This window comes from Xiphias gladius, chromosome 22 (assembly GCF_016859285.1).
Source record: "Xiphias gladius isolate SHS-SW01 ecotype Sanya breed wild chromosome 22, ASM1685928v1, whole genome shotgun sequence".
In the NCBI taxonomy this organism is placed as follows: Eukaryota; Metazoa; Chordata; class Actinopteri; order Istiophoriformes; family Xiphiidae; genus Xiphias; species Xiphias gladius.
This window is the reverse complement of record NC_053421.1, coordinates 22,549,321-22,576,948: the sequence shown is the minus strand read 5'-3', so window position 1 is coordinate 22,576,948 and position 27,628 is coordinate 22,549,321. Positions and strand designations below refer to the sequence as shown.

At 40.1% G+C, this 27,628-nt stretch overlaps 1 protein-coding gene across 2 annotated transcripts in view; it reads left to right on the top strand.

Moving 5' to 3' along the window:
* Positions 1–27,628, top strand: part of LOC120784214 (mannosyl-oligosaccharide 1,2-alpha-mannosidase IA) — a 184,612-nt gene that overhangs the window by 87,492 nt on the left and 69,492 nt on the right. For both annotated transcript variants that reach the window (XM_040117807.1, XM_040117805.1), the window contains exon 3: positions 18,740–18,855. In XM_040117807.1, the coding sequence (XP_039973741.1) occupies positions 18,740–18,855 (116 nt within the window). The remainder of the gene's footprint in view (positions 1–18,739; positions 18,856–27,628) is intronic.

The window sequence follows — 27,628 nt, the reverse complement described above, 5'->3', positions numbered from 1 at the left end:
GATCAGATCACTTGGAGACAGATAATGGGCAGGGAGGTGTAACAGGGTAAGGAAAGGCACTCTTTGGAGGAAAAACTCGGGTATCTTGGAGCAAAGGAAGAGGTGATGATATTACGAGATTTTCAAGACTTCCGGCTATTGGAAAATACTTAACTAAAAGAGTGTGGGAAAGTGATGCACAGTCTTTATGGGACACTTGTTAACTGTGTAAGACTTGCAAACCAGAGCCCTCAGTGCCGTGAATTATTTTCAGTGTTTGGCTCCCAGAGCTCCCGTGACCTACTTCTATGGCGGAGAGCATTAACTAAGAGTATCAGTAGGGATGGTTCTGTATTTTCCAGCTTATCTAAGAGTAAGAATGAATGAAGCCCTCAGCCTTGCATCTGAATGATATTAAAAACAAACAGGGCATTATCCTGAAGAGGTAATATATGGCACATAAAAGTACCACACATTATTGATTTGCCAACAAAAGATGCTGATCCTGATCTTACAACCACAACTCAAAGCCCAGCAAAATCCACTTTTTTTTTGGATGTTTTGATCTTTTGGTTCTGATTCATTTTTACACTAGTGAGATAATGTCTTGCTAGTAGTTATCTTGCTTTTAATATAAATGATTACCTAGCTTTACGTTTTTGTTTTTGTGTTTCCATTTTTGTGGGTTTTTTGTTAAGTAAATATTAGCATTCACCACTGTGTAACTGGAAGTAAATCAGGCTGGACAGATTGTTTACATTATTAATCTTCTATTATCAGAGACCTATAAGCGAGGCTGTTTTCTCTGATCTGAAAAGAAAGACGTTTCAGGAGTACTCTACTGAGAAGGAGGAGGGTCTATGGATCTTGGACACTCTCCAGGATGTGTTACTCTTCTTTTCCCTTTGTTACCAGTCTGGGAAAAAGCTAGAGAATGGGTCCCTCAAGTCAACTCTGTCAACCGATCTCGAGTCATTTAAACCTTAGATGTATTTTCTGTTCCATTTGGGCTACAAAGGAAATGTGGGAGGGAGGTTAATTGGCCTCCTGTGCTAATCTCTCGTAGTCGATGATTAGGCATTTCTTCCTTCTTTAGACACAACTAACTAATATCCCTAAATTCTTGTTAGAGCTCTCGTGTGCTATATCACTTTCTCGAGTTGCTCCAAAGTGAGAAGCCAACCAAGAGCCAATAGCCTAAATGGAGGTTTAAAGAGATGTTCATCCCTCTGTGAACGTCATTACTCTTGTGCAGTCATACAGTATGTGGGTCACTAACTAGTGCACATGTCACATTAAGCCAAAACCATAGTCTAACAGATGCTGGGGACAAGGATTGTGATTGTGCTGGAAAAAAAAAAAAGAGAACATTACATTCGGTGTCACCGCTGCCCTTTCCTCACTCACTCCAGGGATTTTTTTTTATCAACAATAGATGTCCTATGGCTGCTTAGGGGATTGGCCACATGCTGCTATCCACAATTGCTATCCAGCTCTCTGCCCTTGTACAACAAAAATGAAAGAGTAAAAACCTCTGTACACATGGAAAAAATTGGTTTCTAGTTTTTCTGCCTTTATTCTATGATCATTTATCTTTCTTTTTTTTTTTTTTTTTCCATCCCCCCCATTTTGGTCTATTTTTTCTCCCTTTCCCTCATCATGCCAAGTGGTGCAAGTAAAGAGCATACGGTCACCGGTTTTTGCTGTGAGTTGTCCTGGAATGCAAAATGAGCCACATCTAAGAGTAGAGGCTGAACCCCACACCTTTTCTCTCATGACATACACAGGGACCACTGAAAACCAGTAGCATTTATTAGAAAATCCCAAGGGCTCTTCAAATGATGTAACGTGCTGACAGGTGCTCTTATATGATGGCGAACAGAGGGGGAGGAGGAGGAGGGGAGGAGGGGGGGATTTGAAAACTTGATTTAGCTTGGATCAATGGCCCAAATGATGAAGACCTGGCTATTTATTATTAAGTCATCTCTGGCTGGAGGTGCAATTGAAAGGCGAAATAAATTTTTTATAGAATAATTGCGGGTCCACAGGGTACTTGGAGCATCTCAAAGTGGTGAGGGATTTTCACCAGTTTTCACTGTCGTCATTATTATTATAATCTTGCACAGCAAAAAAAAGCAGTGACAAAGCACCTTGAGCACCTCTTTCATTTTCAAACCCTTCCTCTTTTTGTTATCTAAGGAACATTTTTATTAAAAACATTCAGCTGGCAAACACTTCAACTAACAACTGCTTGCTCTCTTCTCCGTCCTTGTATTAGGCACAGCAGAGAGATTTTTCCCTCCCTCTCTATTACCTCCCAGCAGGCCTTGTGCCTTGTCTTGAAGGGAGCACTGTGAAGATTAGAGAGAATAGGGGGGGTGGGAGTGGCAACCTCCCTTATCATTAGGGTTAAACGAAGGGCTATGCAAATGGTGCCTATCATCCCCTGTCACATTAGAGTCACACGCAGAGTGAAGAGTTGTCACCATACACCCACTCTCTGTTTCTACCCCATCCATTTCTATATCCCATGGGCTCCATCATGTTGCGGTAGAATTCATCTGTCTCCATAGCGACCAGCGCCAGGTGACAAATCAGTATCTGGTCCCTCCCCCATCTGGAGAGCACATCCCAACCCTCCATTTAATGACGCCCATTTGTTCTGGAGCCAATAGGGCCACAAACTGAAACAGCTGGCTGGACATGTCACATATCATCATAATTGTTGGGCATAAAACATTTTTATCATCCTAGAAATATAGGGCTGCAATGGGGGATGGGAGATGATTTAAACATATTGTGGTGTCATTAAGACATATGAGTATACACATAGTACAGCTTGACCAATACTAGATATACTTAAGAATAATAAAGACCTTATAACAATATATAGATATATGTATTTTTTTTACATAAACATCAGCAAATATTTTGTGATTAAAACACGTCTGACCAACGTATGCTACTGACTGGAGAACATACTGTGTAGTATACAAAGTAAACTAATACAAAATTCTCTGTTAACAAGTCCACACGATGTTAGTTACCCACCATTAGCTATTTAAGCTGCCTGTCCCATTCAACATTTGAGAAGACCCCATTACCAATGTTGTTATTCCACCCACATCTGTCTAGCTTGCTAATGTTAGTGCTGGTTCCCACAAGACGTTTCTTTATGTTCATGTTATTTCCACAAGGACTGAGTCATCAGCAGTTGCTGCAACACTCAATGTTCATTAAGTATTATAGAAAGGAGGGGGCCTAGCATTAGTTTTCTTCCTTGGCAAAGTACCAACTCCATGATTTTAGTCAAGACACAGAAAAAACGTTAAGTTGCTATGCCGTGGGTTTCAATGACGCAACCCACAGCTGGGGGCCTGTGTGGCCATATAATTTGAAGTTATATTATGAACTACTGTTAGAGCCCACCCGCACACAGTTACTTCACCACTCAAATTACCAGTATTGTTATTCTCAGTCAGACTCAAAAATTCATGCCCAGTGGAGAACACTTTTAGCAGAGAGTGCTGTACCTGTGCTCTCAAGAACTTTTAGTCAGGAGAAATTGGTTAAGTTCACTCAGTGAAGTCAGTAAAACTTCATAGAAGAACAATTGGAGGAAATATTTCACCCTAACTCTGGGTGCATGCGAGGAACTTGATAGCGAGCCTCTGATAATACATTCTGGCTGCCTGTAATGCTGGTCCTGGCTGTACAGCATGTGTTGGCACTGAAGCAACGACAACAGCCTGAAGACCACAGCACACCTGAACTGGGCTCAGGGCTAGCAGCCTGAGTTACTGACACTGTTATGAAACATTGCTCTTTTGAGATCATGGGGGGGTTTCATAAAGGTAAATCGCTACTGCAGCCGTGAGAAATAAAAGGCTTAGAGAAAGACACGGTTTAGATAACAAGTTAAGGTAGCAGAGTTCATGACCTCAACCGACTCATGATGTTTCATTGTATGGGGGATCTGCTGTGCGGCTTTTCCTTGCTGATCATGTCTCTTGATGTAGAAAAAGTTTTGTGTATTTGAGGTATTGATGATTTGCTTCTTCATCCATTCCAAAATATCATCAGCTGGTGAAGAAAGTCGTTTTACAGCAGAACACAGGAGGACAGGACATCTAAGTGCAACCCTTTTTTTGTTATCATCACCACCAAATTTATGCTCTTCCCTTCTCGGATTAGAACAAGTCTCCCTCAGCGGGCATGAACACATCATCAAGCCTCTGTGCGGGGATTATAGCCAAGATGATGAAAAACTGGTTGCAAAATGTATGACGAAGCAGGAGGATTATAAGGGATTGTACTCTATTCTACTGTAATGATTCAATCGCAGGCCGATGGATACAAGGCAAGGGTCACATTTGCTGCATCCAGATGAGGCTCCAAGCCCCTCTTTTGTTCATTCTTAGCATTTGTTACTGTTAGTACCCTTTAACTCTGCGTTTATGTAATCTGCGATCACTGATCAGTCTGCTGTGACGTAGAGCCGGAGTCACTCTTGACGATGACGTCTCTGCAATTTGAGACATGCCGCTTGGTGTGTAGTAATCAGTGTTTGGCAGTTTTAATCACAAGCATTTCCTGCCAAGCTCTTAAGCTCATGGTGGTATTAGGGAGCAGATGCTTCATTCACTTGTTTTAGGGACTATTAATATACAGTTTTTGTTTTGCTTTTTTTTTTTTTTTTTTTAGCTTTGCCTCATCGCAGCCTCCACTCTCTCTCTCCTTAAAGGAGCAATGTATAAGAAATGGCCAACTGTCAAATCCCTCCTCCGAACAAATAGGGGGCAGTATATGACCAGAAGGTTGGGGTGTCCACCCATATCTTAAGAAACAAGGAAATACGCTCTTTGGTCCCTACTCTCCCCTCCCCTTCCCCATGTGCCTGTGTTGATAATCTTTGTTAATATTTGAATGTTTTAAACTAAAATACTACATATTGGCCCTTTTAATATTTCACCAAGATGAAGTGTCTCACAATAACTCCTCCTCTAATTGGTGAGATGTCCACCCATCTTTTTATTCATCTTTGAAACGGTCCACTGCGACTCATTAGATTTCCAGTCTTCTCAACGACAATCCCCAGTTTAAATTCCCCTCTCTGCCAGGAACACTTAGTTTTTGTCTCCATGCTCATTCATCATTCACCGCTAACTCTTCTGATATTGCCTTTTGTGTTCCGTGAAAACAGACAGTTGTGTTTACATGTCAGAGTATTCTCTGCCTGGTGTTCTCTCAGAGTTGCTGTTGTCCCGCTCCTTCACACACTGGCAACCCACAGAGCAGAAATCTTTTTGTTCCTGTAGTGAGCATCATAGCTTGAACCGTTTGAACTGGCTCTGGGAGTGTAGCAAAGACTTAACAGCAGTGCAGGTTGACCCCCGCAGCTTACGGTGTCTTTCAAGCTCATGTGCACATGCACTTTCACCCTCACTGTTTTTTCTGCATCTGTGCACTGCATCCGCATCAGTGTCTGCAGAAAACTATTCTCCCGTTTCATTGCCATGCAGCCATTGTAAATCACTGCGAGGTGGGGCTCAGGTTCTCTGTGGTGACTCTTGTGGTGAGTGGAAGGAAGGAGGAAGGTGGTGGCAAAATGAACTCGTAAAATTGCATGAAATAAATTCCCCCTGTTTTTGTATCCTGCCGTGAGGGCTGGAAGACCTTTAACACTGAGCGCGACAGTCTGGCAAACACTTCAGAGATTGTAGGGGGGGTTGTGAATGGTGCTAACATCCTCTGGCATCCTGGAAACGGAAGAGGGTGACACTGAAATAAACAGAAGAATGGGTGAAGCAGTGAAATAGAAAATTGATATTGAGTAATGTGGACAAGTCTTTCAAGTTGTCTAATTCAAATTCCTCTTTGAAATATTGTTAGAAAGTTTCCGGCTGTAATTGAGTGTGAAATTGCAGGTGAGCAAAGAGGAGTACCTTTCAATGTACAGACAAGTGGTCTCTAAATGGACTTTATATAGACTGATTAAAAATTTGTAATAGTTCATGTCTTTTCTTTAATTAAAATCTTCTTTTTTTTAATAATCCTGCAGTTTCACTTGACGACAAATGCCAGAAGCTGTGATTATTTCTTTGCTGCCCAGTAGAAACCCAGTAGAGTTGTACGAAAGAGCACTTACATTTTAAGATAAACCGTAGATGTGCGCACACACACACACACACACACACATACGTAGCACAAACACCTCGGTAACTCCAGGTTCTTCCTCTACCTTTAAATGCCTGCAGGGCAGCACAAATGATGCGGAGCGGCTGCTCTTTTAAAATGGCTGGTTTAATTTCTCCAGCTGACGGGTGCGCTTTGTCAACAGGTTATTATAGCTCTCCTAAATTGGTTGGGCTGAACATTCTTCAGTGCACAACTAGTGAGCTAGAAAGCTCCATTCAGATGAGATAAAGTCTGGTGGATAGGATGGGAAGCATGGCCTTCTTTTATCTCCAGAGGAAATCAGAGATTAAGCTTGCAAGGTGGATTTCTTTCAAGGTTACATGCAAAACCTGAGAATGAAAAGTTAACGCATTCTACATCCTGCTGACCTTTCCTGCAAAAGAAGCTTTTATTAATTAATGGGGATATTGTAAACTTTTTTCTCTTTGTTTGCTTTCTGGATTTAACTTAGATGACCTTATGACTCGTTGAACTGTTGCTGTGGCACGGCAGCTGAGTGCCTTTATCAACTGCCTAATCAGGGCCTCTAGCTTTAGCTGTCATCTCCAATCAGGTTTTGTGGGCTGACAGAGCATCAAATGCACGATCCCCCCCTCTCCCACTGTGCTGGCATGTCTGTTGATCAATGCAAGAGAGAGGCTTTTGGGAGATGGACGAGGCGAGGGGTTCAATAACACTGTGTGCGGTGTGTAATCTCATCTGAGAGGCTGTCATATCAGACAGGGCTGCTGCACTGACACGCTACGATCTCCCAGAGTGGCAAATTAGATTGCTGCAATTAGATTGACGTGTGTACCGCTTGAAGTCTGGAGCCTCTCTAATAATGTCTGGACAGTGTGCATTTTGTATTTGTGATTATATATTTGTGCATGAAGGTGTGTTGATTGGCAGCTTAGTCTTTGACACTTTGGTAGTTTATTGATAATCCTTGTAGAAGTCATTTATCAAATATCCAACTATTTCCATACTGTAAAATTAACAATCAACATGTGTGGTGGCCTGTTCTTTTAAACTCCTTAACAGGGTTCTGTTTCTTGACTTTTAACAAACAAAAAACAAGGCAACATTGCTGAGTCTAACTTGAGTTCAAAGACTGTACTGATACCCCATTCCAAACACATTTCCTACGTGTAAAATCTCTCCCACCATTCTCTTTTACCAAAGGGGATTATTGTCATCTAATTAACCATAATAGATCCAAAAGTAATTGCACAAAAAAATATATTTGTTTGTACTTTATAAGTCGAAAAAAAAAAAAAAATGACAGTCTCTCAGTAATTCAGAAAATTGTCAAAATATACTTTGCAACTACTCAGGTGGTGCAATTATCTCCAAACCACCAATACTGGAATACAGAGTTTTTTGCCAATTGGAATTTTATAGAAATCTCAAGACTTGCCTAAAAATGTCAGAAGGAAGAAATTAAATTCAGCTTTTATTACAGCTTATTGCTTCAAAATAAATTACAGCAGCTCAGATATCAATGAGAGACTGATGCCATCTCCCTCTCACAAGTATTCTTCAGCTGCCTAGTGCAACATGCAGAGACAAAACACTGATATGCTTAAAAATAAAGGATTCCTGCTGTCCGTGATTCGAAGAAAAGCCTCTGGCTCAGTCGTCTCCTCAGCAGACCTCATAGTGGAACAAATTCATTTTGACTCTGGCTCTAATGTGCCTGCATCTATCAATTCTCTGTCCCTTCCTTTGTCTTGCCAAGCAAGTGCTATCACTCTGGAAGGCACAAAGCACCGTTAGATGCAAGTCCTTTTATGGGGCATTTCAACTGTGTGATTACCATAATGGTGAAAATGGATGGGGACAGAGAGGGGGTTGGTGTGGGGTGAGATGGGATACAATCAGGAATTATTGCCTCTTATTTTGTCCATGTGGTCCATTCTGGGGACTAACTGGTTGTGTAGGGCATGTAGGCTAGTGTGATTTTTTTTTTTTTTTTTTTTTTTGTAGTGTAGTGTATGTGCACACATGCTAAGCAGGAGATTTGTATCAATTAACTTCAAACCTCACGGTTTGCTTTGCCTTAAAAGCTCTAGCCTTAAAGTGCTCAGGGAAAATGAAATTTTGGACAGCTACAATTCCATAACTGCTGATGAAGATCATTGGATATGACTGAAAGCTCCAGATTGTTTCAACTAGAACAGAATTGATAAAAAAAATTACAGTGAGCGAAGACAGGAATAGATTCTTGAATGCTACAAGTAACTATGTTTCTGTAATTCTGGATCTGCATTAGAGTTAAGTGTTGATTTTAATAAATAACTCACTGACAAACCTACATCCAGTCTAAGGTCATAGCGGGTTACAAGTCATGGGTCTAGCAGCTATCTGGTGTGGTTTTTCTTCACTGAGAGCTGGGCTGATTTCTAAGCTGACCCATATCCCTTCTTCATCTTCCACTGCTCTTTTCTGGACAGGGGCGCTACATCAATGTCTCAAACACAACACAGCTATGTATTTTCCTTGAAGCAGGGTCAGTTTTCCTTAGCCTTTGATTTAAACAATCTGTCTCAGTAAACAGACCTCTCCAAACAGCCGTGCCTCTGTGACTTTCACCTGCTCATGCAGGCTCTCTTCAAATAAGCCTCTTATTCATGTCTTTAGAAAAGTTTCCGGACCAGTTGATGAGTGATTTGTAACACCAAAGTTATCAGAATTCATTGCACTCTTTGTAACTGCATGCTGTGTGTGCGGTATTTCTTGAGACTTGATCTTCTCAACTGTTGATTCGAGGATGTGAGGATGTGTTGCAAGCACAATTTGTCCAGTTTAAAGAGAACAAATGTACTGTCTTGAATGAAAAGATTCAATTAAGCATGTCTAATGAGCCCCATGTATGCACAGTTGTACTGTGAAGTAACTGGTAGAAAAGTCTTTACAATGATCATCAGTGGGATTAGTTCCCTCCTACTATGTCATGTAGCAAGGATAGGATAGGATCTTTAAGTAAGTACTGTATCTTATATTTGCAACTGCAGAAGGTCTTAGTGCCTTCTGATAGTAGCAGTGTCAATTTTTGCTCGCCTATCTATGGACTGTGGCAAAGCTTTTTGGGCCCTGCAGGCAGAAAGACTAAAGGGTTTGTTGGGATGCCTACAAACACAAGCAGCTGAAACTCTATATATATATATGGATAAATCAAGGTGGAAGCCGAAGCAAACAAGCCACTAGTACTGTGGTGGCATTTCACATGTAAACCTTCTCATACAGTAATGTATGAAAAGGATTTTATTTCTTTATCATGGTGGACCTGTTGCATGTTGAAAATGTAGCCTGTGAAATGTCATCAAAATAAAGGTTATAATTTCTAAAACTTAAACTTTTCCACTAAATTTAGCCCAGTTTCAATCGACAGCCAGACATCTTTTTACCTGCAAATTGCAAAAACTACACTTCCAGGGGTGTGCTATTATCAGCTGCTCTGACAGTAAATTTTTAAGCTTTGGAAACATTGGAAACCAAAATCTGCAAGCCCTCTTCCATGAAATCAGTTTCACTTGAATATATCTCCATGAAAAATCCTTACTTTTGTATTTTTAGTGGCATGCCAACAATTGACCAACCAGGGACCACGAAAGACTGGAAAATCTGCCTCCAATGATCTCTTGCTAGAACTCCTAAAATTTCATGTGTTTTGGATTTTTATTAAATGGTGTTGTTAAATGATGTTCATGTGATACCAGTGCACGAAATCATGGATTGAATTTTTTTTGCTTTATACTCATAAACTAGCAAGTAATCCCAGCTAGGGTTAAACAGAACTTTGAAAGAGTATACCATACTGTGAATGTCAGACAAAAACATTGTTATTTTTCCCCAAAGTCTGTCACCAAAACTAAATACGGTTTTGAGACTGAATAAGTTCTGCATTCATATAGGCTACCTTCATCTGTCAGAGGTGGGGATTTTCCAACAAGTCCTCTCAATGGACAACAAAATACATTGTTTATACCTCTAAACTCACACATACAACACACCTGTTTTCTGATCTGCCACCGGCGTGATATCATTAGTCTTTGCCTTCCAAATCCATTTAAAAACAAGTCACAGTTTAATAAATAAATGTGACAGCACTATGGTGGTTGGTTAGAATTAGGAAAATGACTGTGGTCATGGTAGCATGAAACCAACGTTGACTGCCAGTAGGAAACAAACTTCTGTTTTGTTGTCGCCCAAGTTTCTATAAGAGCATGACACTACCTTGATGTTTGCCTCCAACAGACAAGACTCATAAATGTAAACATCTGTTTACAACGACTGGTGCTGTTCTTCTTGGAAGGACAGTCTCTGATTATCGGCAGTGATGAGCCCAAACATCTGTTCTTTTGCCATTGGTGAAAATGTGTTCAGTTTGACTTTAGCACTGCAGTAATGGCATCGCTACAGAGAGACAACACATAAATCGGTAGGTGGATTTTTCTATAACATCAAACCCTGGCTGACATGAGAAGTGTGTATTTTTTTTAAATGATATGCATCATTAGTTAGAGTACATCCAGTTGATCCTCCCTCCTAACCCATTAATGATGTTTCTTGACTTAACTGGCGTCTTTTCTTCAAGGAGACTTAAGCATGGAGTTGGTAAAGTTTTCAGAAAAGTCCATTTTTATTGATGGACATGACATTACTTGCTCTCCGTTTCTCCCTACCTTTTTAATGTTCAGCTCAGTAACCCTACTTAATCCAACGCCCTCTAAACTCACTTTCTTCTCCCCCACATTTGCTCCGTTGGCGCTCTCCATCCACTCACCTGCATTCCGCTCACCTACAGAGTCATCTCCCTAGTGCTCTTTATCTGCGGTGCTAACCATGTGCCCCGAATAGCAAACAGCTAGATATCATTAACATCACACAGACACACCGGCTCGCTAACCCTGTCTCTCTGGTGCCAGGTAGCATTAGCGCTAACAAGATGCTCATTGCCCTGGCGATTGATAATTGGATACTGGCAACCGCTGGTAACAGGGCAGTGTAATTAGTGTGAATCCCAGTGTCTGCATCAGTTATCTTCACTTTGATGACGTTAACAGGGTGACTTATTTATCGCATCTTTAATATTTTATTCCTTTATCTGTTTGTTCCAAGAGTCACAAGCTGAAATAACAGATGTATAGCTCTGATTTAACTCGTTTTCCCATGGGTGCATTAAAACACTCATCTCTAAAATCTTATTATTATCAATGGAATTTACAATGAACACTGGATGACATTTTAGGAATTTCAGCATATATTTTGCATGCACATTGTACACTATATGCTGGTTAAAGAAAATTAGAGCAGAAAATGTTCTCTGAACCACCCCTCGAGGGATTAAATAAAGGAGTAATTTGTCCTGATGTGTGTGTCTGTGTGCGTTTTTGTGTGTGTGTCTGTGTGTGTGTGTGTCTGTACGCATCTTTGTCATCTCTTTGGGACTTTTTCTGGTGTAAACACCGACCTTGCAGGGACCAATAGTCCTCATGGGGAACAAAACCCGGTCCTAATGAGGTAAAATGTCACTTCTGAGGTGCTGGTTAAGCTTAGGGGTTCAGTATGAATTGAGGTTAGGTTAAGGTTAGGGTTAGGCAAGAATTGATTATGGTTAAGGTTAGGGTTAGGCTGTCCAGAATTAATTGAAGTCAGTGCAATCATCCAACAGGGGTACCTGCACAAACGTGTGTGTGTGTGTGTGTGTGTGTGTGTGTGTGTACGTTTAGTGAGTGAGCGAGCGAGGCCAGAAATAAAACGATACACAAACGGGCTGCAGTGTTTTATTGATCATGTGGACTCTGAACGTCCAATGTAAGCCCCCTGACCAACACTGACTGGCCTGTGACAGCCATGATGAATGAACATCCATTGTCCAATGTCTCACTAATGGCTTTCCATGTACTTTGCTTGCCTACACATAGATTCATACATACACGCGCGCACACACACACACACACACACACACACACACACACACACATACATACACACACACACACACACACACACACACACACACTGACATTCTTGTGCAAACTTTTCACTTGTACATATGTACACTTACTTTCTACCTTTTAATACTGGTGCTCAAAGGACATGAGGATGTTGAGCAGCAAGAATGAAATTTTAGCAAATGAACATGACAACTCATATTTAACAGGGGTTATGTATTGATATTAATCAATTTTGGGTAATTATTGTTTTCTGTCTTTTCTGCATTTCTCTGAACTCAAATCTTTATTCTACGATATCTGATTACAGTTCTTTAGTTTATTAGACCATGTCTATGAGAATTCTTATTATTTTTAAGTATAAAATGTTCAGCCTAGTGCAAAAAGAATGAGTATATTTAGTATATTAGTATATTTGATCAGTTCTCTGTGGCTGTTGCCTTGAGTTTGATCACGATTTGAGAGCTGCAAGATTATATGGAGTTGAATAAAGTGCACATTTTTATTTACTTTTGCATCTAACCTTGCCAATATCGATCTTGTAGAGCCAGTAGGAGTATTTCCTCTCTGACAGCCAAGATGGGTCAAAGTCTGTCCTCCTATACTTGTCGGGGGGGGGGGGGTTACAACTGTAGTAGGAGGAGAGCTGCTAGTGCACTGGTCAGGACTTGCTTCCCTGCCATCAGCAACAGACCTGCTAGCACCCTCACCAACGTTGCCAGTTTGCTTACATTTGATTTTTTTAAAAACGCTGATTTTTTTGGGGGGAGGGGCTAAAACACACACACACACACGCACACGCACACGCACACACACACACACACGCACACGCACACACGCACACAGTGAAACAGAATGCAGAGGAGAGGAGGGATCCAATACCCTATTAAGTCCAGAGTAACCAGCACTCCTATGCTTGAACAATACTTAATTTGTGTTAATTTAATCACAATTTCATTAAATACGACTTTATTTTGAATATACACAATGTGAGCCCAAAATAAACAAAAATAATAAAGCTCTTAAAACTATATATTGCCGTAGGGTTTCTCTACAAGACCGGAACACACTAATAATGCAAGACTTGTCTTAGTTGTCATTGTACTTGCGTGGTGTGATATCCCTCACAAATTTGCAGTTAATCAAATTTCCACAACCAATTGACATGCAGTGAATGACCCCTCAGGGTCTGGGGCCCTGGGGCAGTTTATTTCAGGGCTAATGCACCTTGTAAAGTATTTTAAAGCTGGTACTTTTCATTTTGTTTTCTTTTTACGGTACCTTTCATAGATAGCTCTGATAATAACAGTTTATCAAATCCAAAACTATGTTGGATATGATGCATCATTTTCCAATAAAATGTCGGTCTTCCCGTTCATTCTTATTGGTTAAGTCATTATCTGATGCACCCTCGGTCTGTAAATAAAGATTGTGGGTTTTTTTTTATTTGTGAGCCTTAATAGGCATTGAATATGATGCTAAGTGCATTGAGGACATTATAATGCATAAGAATACAAATTGAGAAAGATCCTCTGTTGTCATGAATGTGTGCAGGGTTTATATAAATACACAATAGAACACACCTATTGCCCCCGCCCTCAGAGAATCCTCCAGGGCTCCTTATATTTGTAGCAAAGGGCTACAGAAAATAAATAGGGTCTTAGACCATGGAAGCAGAAAGAGTACACCATGATGGATTGATTTGATCCATCTATCCTCAGAGTCAATCAATCACCTTAGCTTTGGTGGTGTTTTCAATAGGAATTTTCCACACTTGGCTGCTTTGCCTGCAGCCACAGAGAACTACCTCTGGGGCTGGATAACCAGAGGGCATTAGATATATGATTACACCCCTCCACTCAGTTGTCACTATCAGCGATTGTCATTGAATATAAGAAAAGATAAGGCTGTTCAGGAAGCAAACTAAAAAAAAGTCCCTTCTCACATAATAGAGTCAAAGTTTGAATTACACCTGAACATACGCCGGATTTCATTCTTGTGTAACATAAGTAGAAACAGGAAGTCTCCCCGGTACAAGACACCAACATACATTTGACACTCCATACGTGCTAGAAGATGGCAAACAGCCTTGACACATGGTACTGTGGAGTAATGTAGACTACATGTGTCTTGCTTCAGGCTAGCACTGCCCTCTCTCCGGCAGGATGAGGTGACCTGCCAGCAGTCAAGCCATGGCAGATGAGATTTCAAAGAGTGGAAATTTGTGGTTTACTTGAACTTAATAGTTACAGCCATGGCAAGGCAACTGTAACAAAAGTAATACTAGTATCCGAATGTAGCTTTATGAGTGATTTCCAAGACATAGAAAGCTTCAAGCCCTGTTTCTCTGACTCAAAAAATGTTTCTGGATTTTGCCAAAGCATATGGCACCCATCATTCAATCAAGACGAGTCACTGATCCCTGCCCCATGAGCCCTTTGGCAGCCTGACTGACTTCATCAGCTAATCCATAAAGCTAAGGAGATGAGGTGAGAAGTGAGTGGTGCTGAAAGTTTTGCTTTCATGGTAATGTTATGTTCAGCAATAAAATACTATAGACAGCGTGGCTTGTAGAGTGGATACTAATTAAGAATGTAAAACCTTGAAAGGATGAAGAAAGCCGAGTTGTTCATTGAAACTGACTTAAGCAAACCTGTTGACAGTAAGGGAGTTTGATGTCTGTTCCAAGTTATTTAGATCATATTAGACAAGACACACATTAGCCGTCCACCACTGTGCACAGTCTGACCGTAAAGGCATCATTTTATTACTGAATAGATAAGTTGATCAGTCCATTCATGAACAATAGTATATGCGTACCAAAATACAGCAAAAATGTCATGAATTATCCCCTGAGGGATTAAATAAATGAGTGGTTTATCCGGATGTACATATATTAGGTATGTATTGTATGCATGTGTTTCATTTTCATTTATGAGACAAAAGGCCAAACACTTGCTGGTTCCAGCTTCTCTATTATGAGGATTTTCTGCTTTTCTTTGTTTTATATTGTTAGAAATTAAGTATCTTTTGGATTTGGACTTTTCGTTGAACAAAACAAGTTATTTGAAACTGCCATGTTGGGGTGTTGGAACTGATTGCCACTATTTTCATTTGACATTTTATAGACTAAACAATGTATTGATTAAACCTGCATTAATTTTTTTAATTAATTTATTTTTTTGCCACTTCTGGGCCTCGGGGAAAACTGAAAGAAACTATTAACACATCATTAACATATTATCACCTTATAATGGTAATATGGCGAACATGTTAAGCCAACACTTTTCTACTTACACATCCTGCAAATACAAAGCAGCATTTTCAACCATTTGGAGTTGTGTTCCTGGTCCCCTGAGGACTGAAAGTCCTATATTCACTTTCACTTTTGCTCTGTTTTGTTCCCCACAAACTCCTAAAGGGAATAATCTAACTCTCTTGCTGCTGAATGCTCCACTCTGTTCATCAGTTAGTTGTTAACATTGCCCTTTGATGCTGGGTAGGTCGTGTACATTCAGATTTTAGAAAAACAGAAAACAGCTGCCTGCTGTGTCTGAAAACGCTGCTGTGAGAACAGTGAGATTGAAATGATGAAGTTATCAGGCTATAACTCAGAAAAGGTAAGTTAAAAGATTCTGAAATCCCCTGTAGAGTTCAGGGAAACTATGGAGTTTGTGATAATTCTCCGGTGACAAAAACACAAAAATATCGACACAATAATAAAGACAACAGAGAGCAAAAATGCTAGGGGCTTGTTTCATTTTGTGTTTTGTTGCCAAAAGGTCTGGTTATCATTTGCATATTTGGTAAGCTTCAACAATAATTTCTGATTAAAAAAACATAAGACTTTGATGTTCCATGTTGCTGCATGGTTGCATCAGGTCAATTCAGCCATCTTCTGTACAATAGTTTGTTCTCAGGGATGAACATAAAGACTTTTCATCACTTTTCTGATTAACCAGGTCAGTTTCCACACGATTGCATTTTTTTCAAGTAATCTATAATTTGAGCCTCCGAGCAGTTTGATTCATAGTCTAGTCATAGTTTCTTGTTATTAAACTTGGAAACCATAATTTGCCCCTTCAACTCTTTTACAGTAATTCATTAAGGATAATGTTTATTATTCCTATGTGCCATGCTGTCTCTGTGAAGAGCATTTGCATAATATTGGGTCATATGAGACTGATAATAAGCTGCGGAATCTCTCATAAGGCCACCAGGAAGGAATAAACACCCCTTAGCATTTCTCATTTACTTTGTCAAATGAGATTCCTAAAGATAGACAGACACACACACACACACACACACACACACACAGTAACTGTACACACACATATATACACAGGCAGATATTACACACGCTGAGTGCAACATTTACACACACAGTTAAAGGGGCATTTTGTAAGTATTAAATTAAGTATTATTATCAACAGAATGTGAAAAAATAACAGTTTTGATATCATGTCAAAGACATCTATGTATTGCGTCACAGAGATATGTCTTGCCTTGGTCCACCCCGTTTTGTGATACCACTTTGTACCTCAAGAGGCAATAGTGAGCCACTGTAGCATCCAGTCTGCCCTCAGTCGAAATGAGAGGATGAAGAAGTAGTAACTGCGAGTAGGCCATAAACTTGTGTTGCAGCCATTCCTCCTCTCTAGATGACTTTCCTCCACTCTTTCATCATGCTCAGCTCTTGATGCCGCTGCACCAGTTGCTCTCCCTCGCCGTCGCGTTCCTCGACATCTGGTTGCTCATTCTCTACTCCTGCCACCATTACATCCTCTCTGTCTCTCTGACTGGGCAGACTGGGTGTGAAATCATCAGTCCAACAATAACCAAAGAAAACAACCTACCCGTTACATAATCAGATTGCAAGGTAAATCTGTGTGGAAAACATTATTCCACAATCCACGCAGGTTTGGAGACATGTCAACAACTGCCTGAGGTTGAATTTACTCAAGCTATCCTTAGCTCAACGTGAGGAGAGAAGGTTTGAAACTCGGTTGGCTAGGGAGCCCAGGCGCGTTCTCATGCGCAGCCCGATTGACAGGCACACAGCGAAGGCCAGTAAAACTTTATGGATTTTTGACGGAGGCCCACCGGGATTCGTCCCGGTATGCCTGATGGCCAGTACGACTATGGTACAGGGGTTAGGTGGGGAGGACAGACCAAAGAGTGCATTTCCTTGTTTCTTACAATTGGGGTGGACACCCCAACTTTCTGGTAATATACTGCACCATATTTGTTTGCAATATGAATTCGACAGCAAAGTCTTACACAGTGCCCCTTAACAAGGGGAAAACTAAATGTAATCCAGGAGCAGCTGCTAAATGACTGCTGTAATCAATGTATCAGTTCTTTCTTTCACCTCTGGTGGTTGATCCCTAAATTACTGGACTTTCGTGTTACAGTGGCAGATGTTTTTTTTTATCTGACGCCTTTAATCTCAGAGAGAAGATGCTTTTCATCTGGGCCACACAAAGCTGTGTTAGTATTATCATTCGACATCGCTACAGCAATTACAGAACCTCAGTATGTGAGTTTGTGTTTTATGTTTTACTTTTTATCAGAGACGCTGTCAAGTTACAGTTGCTAATCAGAACATTAAAGGTTTGGGGTTAAATCTGAGAATTTATCTGCCTTCCTAGAACTTGACTTACATAACAGCCTGTTATTCGCTATGCTCATTCCGTTCTTATCTTTTGCAAGTCTTCACAATTAAACATATTTGATGTAAACGCAAATCTGGTTTTAGCATTGTACATTTTCTACAAAGGAAACGCCATCTGGATGGGTTACTTCGCTACCTCAGGTTTTAGTGGTTGAAATACTGCTAAGAGTCACTGTTAAAACAATTACAACACAACATGCTGGGTTAGCATTTTATCAGTGTGCAACTTTCGCAAAACTGCTTGAAGTCATTTTGAGACCATGAAGATGCACCCCCCCCCCCCCCCACAATAATAGAAACACCAAGTAGAGGTGCTTCTTTTCTTTGTGTCAACAAAGGTGAAAATTTAAAAGCTTTGTAAAACCAGGATTTACGGCAGAGCTGCTGTTTTGGATTGCATTACATTGTGTAGGTGTATCTCATAAAGTGGCCGCTGAGCTTCTGTGGACACATGTCATCCAGTAATCACATTTCATCATATATGATTACAGATAAGATTACAGATATGTTATACTGTTTTATCAAGCATTTGATAAAAAGCAGCTCTGAAATGTGAAACAGCTAGAAACCACACGTGCCTGTATGTGAAATTAAACGTGAAATAGATGTTTTCACATGTGTGGTCTATAAAGGCATGTGAAATATCTATAAATGGCATGCACCTAAATCATGGGAATTTATGTGAATCAAGTGATTCATGTGAAATTTTCATCTCCGAAATGTTTTTTGTGTCCTATGAGGACTTACAGTCGTGGACAGATGCATTAATTAACACTTAAATTGTCCTTATTTGCTTGAGACCATATTATAATGTGTTCATAAACACGTTATAAATAATTGCTCAATTAGGGTGTTAAAACAAAGTTTTCCCCCGCGGTGTTAAATGCATTTCTCCTGAGCGATGCGTCTCTGATCAGGTACTAACTGAATACTCTCGTGCATTTTGCAGGTGGCCTGAGAGGAGCATCCATCATTGACTCACTGGACACACTGTATATAATGGGACTGATGGACGAATATAACGATGCCAAGGAGTGGGTGCAGACCAGCCTGGACCTAAACTCAGTAAGATACTCCTCCTTCTCTTCCAACTGGACACTTTATTTTCATCATTTACTGTTCGGTCTGTAACCCATCTTAAAGTCTTATTAAGCTAACTCATGTGCAACCATGGACCCACCATCAGGCCCAGCCACACTCTGACTACATTAACATGATGAAGTTTTCAGCAGTGCCCTTGCATGCTGGATTGATTTTAAGCTGTGCTTTTGTGCTTGAACACCAACATTGTGTCCACTGAGTTTGACAGTTTTCCAAAGCGCAGGACATTCCAGCAGGAATCAAAAGCTTCCTGTGTGGCCCGCGTGTTACCGACTGATGGGATTCTCTTCCCCTCTGAAAGGTCTCTGTGGGGCGGAAAATGTGATAAATAAAAGAGAGAGAGGAGAGGAGGGGTTGAAGGGATGTTTTAGATAGAAAGATTCAGGGAGAGAAGAGGCAAAAAGAGGCCATTGCCCTTTCACAGAGCGAATCTTTAATGATGGGGTCTGGAACAACTGAGGGTTGCCAGTTCTGATATCATGTAGGGACTGAGTGAAGGCTGAAAAGAGACAGAGCAGGTCTTTGTGTGGTTTGCTGCTAACAGTCAAGTGTGGGCCAGTTTGTCTGTGGTGGTGTGGAGAGAGGTCATTTCTGGGCCACCTCTCAGTCAAGTCTTCCACCATGTGGAAAAAAGTGGTTTATGTAGTGTTGTGTAATTACATTAAGTTTACAGACTCGACTATGCCCGTATGACTGTCAACGTCGCACTGCAGATGCTAGGCAATAATTAACCTCTTCACTGTTTGTTATGACAGGGTGTCAAATGTCTCAATTTTGGGATGTTGTTTACTGACAAAAGTTGCCTCAATTAACATTAAAAAAAAACTCCCCACTTGTTTATTTCAAGGTTGTTTGCTAAAAATAAAAACAGCAACTGACTGTATTTGACTTATGTGGCATAGTCCGCATGATGCCCCTAGCACGTCTGAATTGTGTGGGAATAGATATTGTCAAGCCACCAGTTGTGTACCCATACTTATTCCACTGGGGAGCAGCCCCAGTTTATAGTAAGGGCGAAAACACAAGCGGTCTGTTTATGACGTGCTTTTATCTGGTGGAGCTCAGCCCCATCTTGATCATTGCCAGTTTCAAGGTCATAAAGAAAGGCACAGTGAGTGTTAATTTCACCCACACGTCGAAGAAAACCTTCGGTTTTCAGCTACTCTTCTTCCAACTCATGGCACAAACACACGCCCCCACATATACATATGCATAGTGAAAGGAATTCGTGGAGAGAGGCATGATACTAACACAGTTTTTTTCTGTCTCCCTGCGGCCGGTCTATCCCAGAGAATGCAGATTAATATTAACTTTGAGAGGAACTGTAGCTGCCGGCTGTGGCAGCCGTCAGAGCCTGATTGCAGAGAGCCAGTATTGGCAGCTGCGGACAAACAGCCACACAGTCACCAATCATAAAGACAACAAACCCTGATTTACACTTCACACTGCACTTTTTCACAGGTGTGATCTGCAACAATCTGTCAGCCTAACTCCCTCGTGCCTTCATCGGTGGTTTCTTGGGGGGGGGGCAGACCCACCAGGCGGCTGCTCCATGTCCTCCGAGACAATTAGACATGACTTATTAGTGCCAGGTCTGGTTAATTCTCCAAATATTTTGATAATTTAAGGGCAAATCGTTTACACATCCCGAGGATGTGGCTGTTTTGCGTCCTGAAAGACGTGATTAGATTCTGTCATCTTCCCTGAGAAAAATCACCCAGTTTTACAGTAGTTCATCAGTATTCATCCGTGCACATTTATGAATTTGATCGGACTATTTTTCGCTGGCATGATAACTGGAGTCCTGATTGAACGGTGTAAAATGGGGAGAGATGGGTAGGGATGTGATGTTTTGTTAACTCGGAAACACACTGACACACCGCACATACACACACTCACCTACACATCTACATTACACAGAAAAGTGGTGTTTTTAGACCTGAAATTACTGCAACGTCTTAGAGAGTCTGCAGTACACTTGACAAACGTTTAGGTGTCACAGAACATCATCATTTTTTAGTGAAGTACCTCATTCAGTTTGCACATCTACAAACCTACTGCGGAGAAAAATAACTGACTGGCTCAATATACGGATCGTCAGATACACTTGAGAATGGTTCACCAAGCTTACCAAGACCCTAAGGAAATTTTCTGATGCCCTAATTTTATTAAAATACCACTTAAGAAACTGCATGAGCAACTGTTGAGGAAATGTAACACTTGATGGTAATACTATACTCGTTTAACCCAAAATAGAGCCATTTTTGCTTGTTGTTAATGAAAACATAAAATATTTTTGTAGGAGATGGTTGCATTTTACATTTTAATTGAAAATTTTATTTTAGTACTGTACATGTTACATTAAACATTCAGATGCAACTTCATTAGGTACAGTTACCCGAAGCTAATGCAGTCTAATAAAACAGTCCTGCAACAAATTGTACCTTCATGAAGGTTATAACATTCAGTTTTAATTGTAAAGGTTTTAGAAATGTGTTGATTCTAATTCATGGTTATTTTGAAGGCTGTACAGCTGTTTTTTTGGTGTTGTTCAACAATATTGTAATACTGATAGATATCTGTGTATAGGTATCTGACAGAAACAGCTAAGTATAATGCAGTACAATTCAACCACAAACTTCATCCTCTAGAATGATCATACAGTTGAATACACACCTCTCTAAAACAGTTTCAACACTACTGAACATTATTTCTTTCATGAAGGGAGGATTTATTACAGGACCGTCACATTAGTATGCATTAGTTTTAAACTGGCAGCTCAGTGTAATTGAATGATTAAAATGTTTATGTTTACGGTGTGGTTTGGTAGAACTAGTCCACCAGCCAAGCTTCATTTTCAGTTTATTTCAGCTCTTTCAGTTCTTCTAAATTAAATTTATTTTATTGTTATAACACAGTTGGTGCACTCTTGCATCTCTGACGGCTTTCGGTCAGTGCATAACATGCATAAGAAATCCTGTCTGTGGCAGGCCATTATTTTCAAGTTTAGCAAACTCATACTAACTAGTGAACCTTGGAGCTTTTGGTCTAATATTGTTGATATTCTCAGCCGATGTTGGACAAGGTGTCAAATGGGTCAGACTTCAAAAAAAGTCAGTAATGTCTTTAAATGTATAATTAATTTTCACACCTGACTTGGAACACAAAAGGGATACAAACAACACCTGGTTAACCTCAAACCCCAGGGTGGTTTTATTTTACATTTATCTTTTAATTCTCTTCATGATTCTCAATTTTTTTTTTCTCTTTAATGACCTCTGCCCCGTGCAGTGTACTCCAAAGAATTGGGAATAATGAAAGAACAACAACATTAGGGCCAAAGAAACCTTTCTTATTTTCTTTGCAAGCTAAAAAAAAACCACGCTTGAGTATTTGTTGAGTATTTTATTGAGTATTTGTGCTAGAGGGCCTGTCCTAGGACGCCATAGCAACAATCTCTAGCTTCCTGTCATAATGAATAGACCTATTTGCCAATTGTATACGAAGGCACATACTGTAGCATAGGGAAAAAGGAAGGAGCAGGGACAAACGCACACACAGGGATTTTCATGAACACATTGTTCTTAATTATAAGATATGTCACCACATGCAGTCACTGACACTGCAAAGCAGCTTGTTAGGTTCAACTGTTCAGGCCTGTCTCTCATCCAGAGCTCAACGTATGGCGACAGCCGGTGTATAACTTGTTAGCAGCGAAACAAGCACAGGCAGAGAGGGAAAGTATTACAGTATTACAGATGTAACAGCATTTGCAACACATTTCAGTCTGCCCCCCCCCTCCCACCAGGACACTTGGACATTAGCCACTGCTCATTGTGTTTTCGCAAAAATTGTTCTTCCTGTGGGAATGAAACCAAACCTAGTTGCTGAATTTACCACTTTCAGATTTCAGCTAAGGGGTTTAGTGAGGGAAAAACAACAGATTTTAAAACTCCATGCCAACTGAACAAATGAACTTCTTTGAAATGCATCTTGACCATATGACTTTGAAACAAAAAAAAAGATCCTGATGCAGCTCCAGCCGAGCAGCTCAGCAGACAGAATGGCCCATTCTGGTGGCAGAGCCAATTACCAAGATAAAAGACGCTCCAGAATGTTTCCACTAATCTTAGATTTTTCCGTACTTTTCCACAAGCTAGTTTTCCACAAGTAGTTGTCTTTGTCGCTGCCAGTTAGCATTATGGAGTTTATTGGGTCTAACAAGGATTTACCTAACTTTTTTCCGTAGTATTTCTCTGTATGTCGCATAAAGTGTTGCATGTTACTTTATTATGGGGATCTGCCATACAGGTCATCAGAGCTATTCTCATTTAAAGAGAGTAATGAAGAGTGATTAATGAAGACTTTAAGATTGGATAATATTCCCTTATGTCACCTCCCAAATTATATTACTCCTCTAGACATCCCTCCTCCTCTTCTTCTCTTCTTTCGCTCGATGTTATTTCTACTCTGCTCGTATTAGTTAGCGTCTGGCTCAGCACTTCTCACTCATCTCTCATCATCAGGAAATCTACTAGGTTAAGGTGTGTTAACCACAGATCATTTTTCTATAATGATATATGTCTTTATGGGCTTTTAGGGCTTTCATCTACTTTCTTTCATTCTCTTGTAGTTTAGATACAAACATATGGGCTTGGCCCATATCTACTTTCAGGGTGTAAAACCAAGAACCAAGAAAAATTAGAGCTGTGATTGGTTAATTGGTCGATATAATGTGCCCTGCAAAGAGAAAGTGTCTCATAGGTATATTGGGTTACAATAAACAAATTGGGTTATTAGGTTACAGGGCGTCCAACCTCACTATTTTGATAACTATGCTTGTGATGTGGAGGCTTTATTGGTTATGAATAAGCCTGGTTGGTCATTCACCCAACCAGGCTTATTGGTTAAATCACCGTTTGACTGTGTAGAATACAGAGATGAACAGATATATATATTTTTTTCATTTCAGCAATTGCAAGAATTTTACGAAGTCTGTTTTGTTGGATGTACTGAGCATACAGATTGTCACCTTGGGCATGATTGTACTTCTTTAAGTAGTTTTTACAAATTTTTGTGCTGAAACAATTAATCAAATAATCGATTGGATCAGTTGATTGACAGAAAAGCTATTTGCAGCTATTTTGATGATCGTTGAATTGTTGAAGTGATGTTTTAAGCATAAATGCCAAAAATGTACTATATATCTGAATATTTGCTGGTTTTCTCTGTGTTTTCTGGTATTAAGCTAAATATGTCAGCTGTTGGTTGAACAAAACAAGTAATCTGAATATGTTGACTTGGACTGGGGCTTTTTAAAAGAAAAAAATTTTAAGCACTATTTTTACATTTTATGGACCAAACGATTGATCATTCAGTGGAGAATCTAATGGGGAGACTTGTCAGTACAGAAAAGAAATTGTTAGTTACCGCCCGTAATGGTTTTATGAATGATGTTTTGCTGATGTTACTTGGCTTTTGAAGCTCTACTCTTGGTGAAGAAGGTTATTTCATATTAAATGTGTAATTTAAAGGTGAACTTGATGACACTGAATAGTTCAGCCTGTAGGCTGCAGCACAGGTGAACCACAGGACTCAAAGACTTTTGTTCATGTTTGGTTTTAGATGAGAAAATGTAACTATTTGTTCGTCTTTCATTTGATAAAATAAGCCTGCAGGATGACTTTAGGCTGCCTCTGTTGTCAGCAGAGCAGTAGGTATTGCAATTTATTTAGTTTTATCATGTAGATATGCTAATGTGTACGAAGTACTGTCACACTAAACGATCTTGTACAGAAGCTGAAGTGGACACATTTTTCTCCGGGACATCTCATCTTGTCTGACTTTAAAATTGTTGCTGTGCATAGATTAAAGGGCCCCCCTCTGTGTTCGTTGATGATTCCCACGAAACCTCTTAAACGTGACTAGCAACATGTACTGGCAATAACTCCTGATACACCAAAGTGAAAAATCTCCTGAGCTAAACCAAAATGGCAAAGTGACTGGATAATTACCACATTCAGGCTTATAATTCCATTTCTCAATTGAGTCTTAAGTGAGTGTAAAGTCTCGTGGGTGAACGAAAAAAGGAGCTGGGTTTTTCTGTCATGGCACATGGTGTATTTTTCTGCCCTTGAGCAATTTGGGAGGGCAGATGTTGACATACAAGCATCACTGAACAGGGCAGAGTGGATGGACCTCACCATTATTTCTGAAGCATGCTGTCAAATACAGTATGCATGGGAGGGAGGTCAAAAGGGTGACGGTGAAATGAAATGAATGGGAGCTGCCATCAGTACAGCTGGGTTGTCTATTAAGGTCAAGACATACAGCCAAAGAACCAGGTAGAGATATTTAGGCACCAGGTGTGTCATTTTAACTATTAACCTCGGTTTTTATGTTAGAGAATTTAAAATTTCATCCCGTTAAGAGCTTTTTTGTCAGCTGTACACAGTTTTCAATCACACCAAAAGCATGGCTGTAGTGATGGCAATGTCAGTCTGTAGTTCAACCACTTTGGTCCAAACTGAAATATCTTAACAGCTTTTTACGTGGATCACCCAGATATTTGCTACAGATATCCACGGTGGCCAGACGATAAATTCTGCTGACTTTGATGATCCCCAAACTTTTCGCCCAGCGCCACGAGCGGGTCAAAGTTTTCAATTATCCAGTAAAATATCTCATCATCTAACAAATGGATTGGCACAAAATTTGGTTAAGACAGGTAGAGACAAGTCCTCGGTCTCAACCACCACGATGTTGACATTTGTGGTTTTGAGTGAAGTTTCTTGGAAGCTATTATAGAGATTATCTTAAAATCTGGTACACACATTTGTGTTTCCCTCAGGGTGAATTGTAACAACTTTGGTCCCTTAAATTTTAGTCGAGCGCCATCACCAGGTCAAAATTTCACTTTGTTTAGTATTTTGGTTTAAGACCGAAAACCTGCAAAAAGTAATTACAATCCCATCATTCTCAGCTTTTCAGAGCTCACTTTCTAATGTTAGAATGCTAACATGCAAAACTAATATTGTGGAAATGATCGACATTATGCCTGTTTAGCATCAGCATGTTAATATTGTCTTTGTGGCCATGTTAGCGTGTTGACATTAGCATTTAGCTCAAAGCATCACTGTGTCTAAGTACAGCCTCACAGAGCTGCTAGCCTGGCTGTAGACTCTTAATCTTGTTTGTTTCAGGGGTTTTTTTTGTTTGTTTTTTTTCCGCCTGCATTTAGAGTTGTGGTCTGAAATCTGAGGAAAAACAGCGCAGGGGGTGGTTCAGGAGTGACGAAGCAGATTATTGGAGTATTTTCTTGAAATTGTGCTGGAAGTTGTGCGTTGTGTCAGAAGCGCATATCTTCCTGAAACGTCCTTGAACAACAACAAAAAAACAATCTTCAGATCTCCCTGAAGTCTCTTCTGTCAGCTTGAGATGTCTGTATAAAGCACAAAATGTGTGCATTAGCTTGAGGTCTCAATTTCATTACATCCAAATCATCTTTGCAGCAGCATAAAGCATTTAGCCTGAAAATAGCTCAAGTGTATTTATAACAGAGCTGCGATAATACAGATGTAATTGACTTTTTGGTAGAAAGAGCACAGATACATTGCTTATTGTTGTTGCTGTTAATCTGTTCAACCTTAAAAGGATACTGGGCCCAGAAGCCAGAAACTGTGTGTGCTGCCAGTTAGGATAAACAATTTGCTTGCAGACTCTCACACACTCTTTTCATAAAGGAGAGAAAGTTTGGTGAGGGAGTTGACTTGGGAGAAGAACTTCACCAAATCATCTGAGAGATTGCCGGCAGCATCTCACCAACTACTGAACAATATAGTGTGTGTACGGAACCACAACGCAGTTGCGAGAGATGGAGAGAAATGTATTGCTATCTATTTCTAACATAATTGCCAAAGAAAAAGGTTTTTACTGAGTTCAACTTTGCATACACCTTGGGCAAATACTGTATATATATGCATATGTAAGTGTTTGTTGTAAAATATTTTAAGGAATCCAACATATTCTGAATATATTAGTATTTTTATGATGGCAGTTTTTTAACTTGGATATCTCATCACATTTTTGAGGCCGATGTTCCATCTCTGGCCGTCATCACCCAAATTATGTATCCCAGCTTGTAAATAGGCTGTTTTTAATCAGTTGTTAATGAGTTTTCTAAATGTACGCTCACGTTTGAGTTTGAAAGTGACAGCAGCTGGTAACGAGGAGACCTGGAGCAAGGTTGTTGTTTACCTCTGCAGAGCTGTTTTCTGACCCCTAATGACCTCCTGTCTGTGCTAAACAAGACCCAACTCGCTCTTAGTCTGGGGAAAAGCAGTGTCATTGACGGTGCCGGGAGTTACTTCAGTGAGGACGCCGTGCCCCCAAGCTGAGGTCAAGCTGAGCTGACATTCTGTCAAAGGATGTGGAGGGTAAAGGATATTTTGCATGGGTGGTTTATCATTGCAAATATTTACCAACGGCACATTTTGTATCATTCGTGCTGTTTTTCCCCACTGACTCGTTTGGCACTGGCAAATGCTCAAAGGGGATTCTGGCCACTGTAAGGAGGACAGATTTGGCTCAGATTCAGATGCTCTAATTTGTATCTAGTTTTTCAAATATATCAATGAACGACTTCAGATGTTGAATGTAAAAAACATCTAAAACATTGTTTGTTGACCTTCAGGCTGAGATTTTTATGAAAAGTTTTTGAGTAATACTGATAAAATAC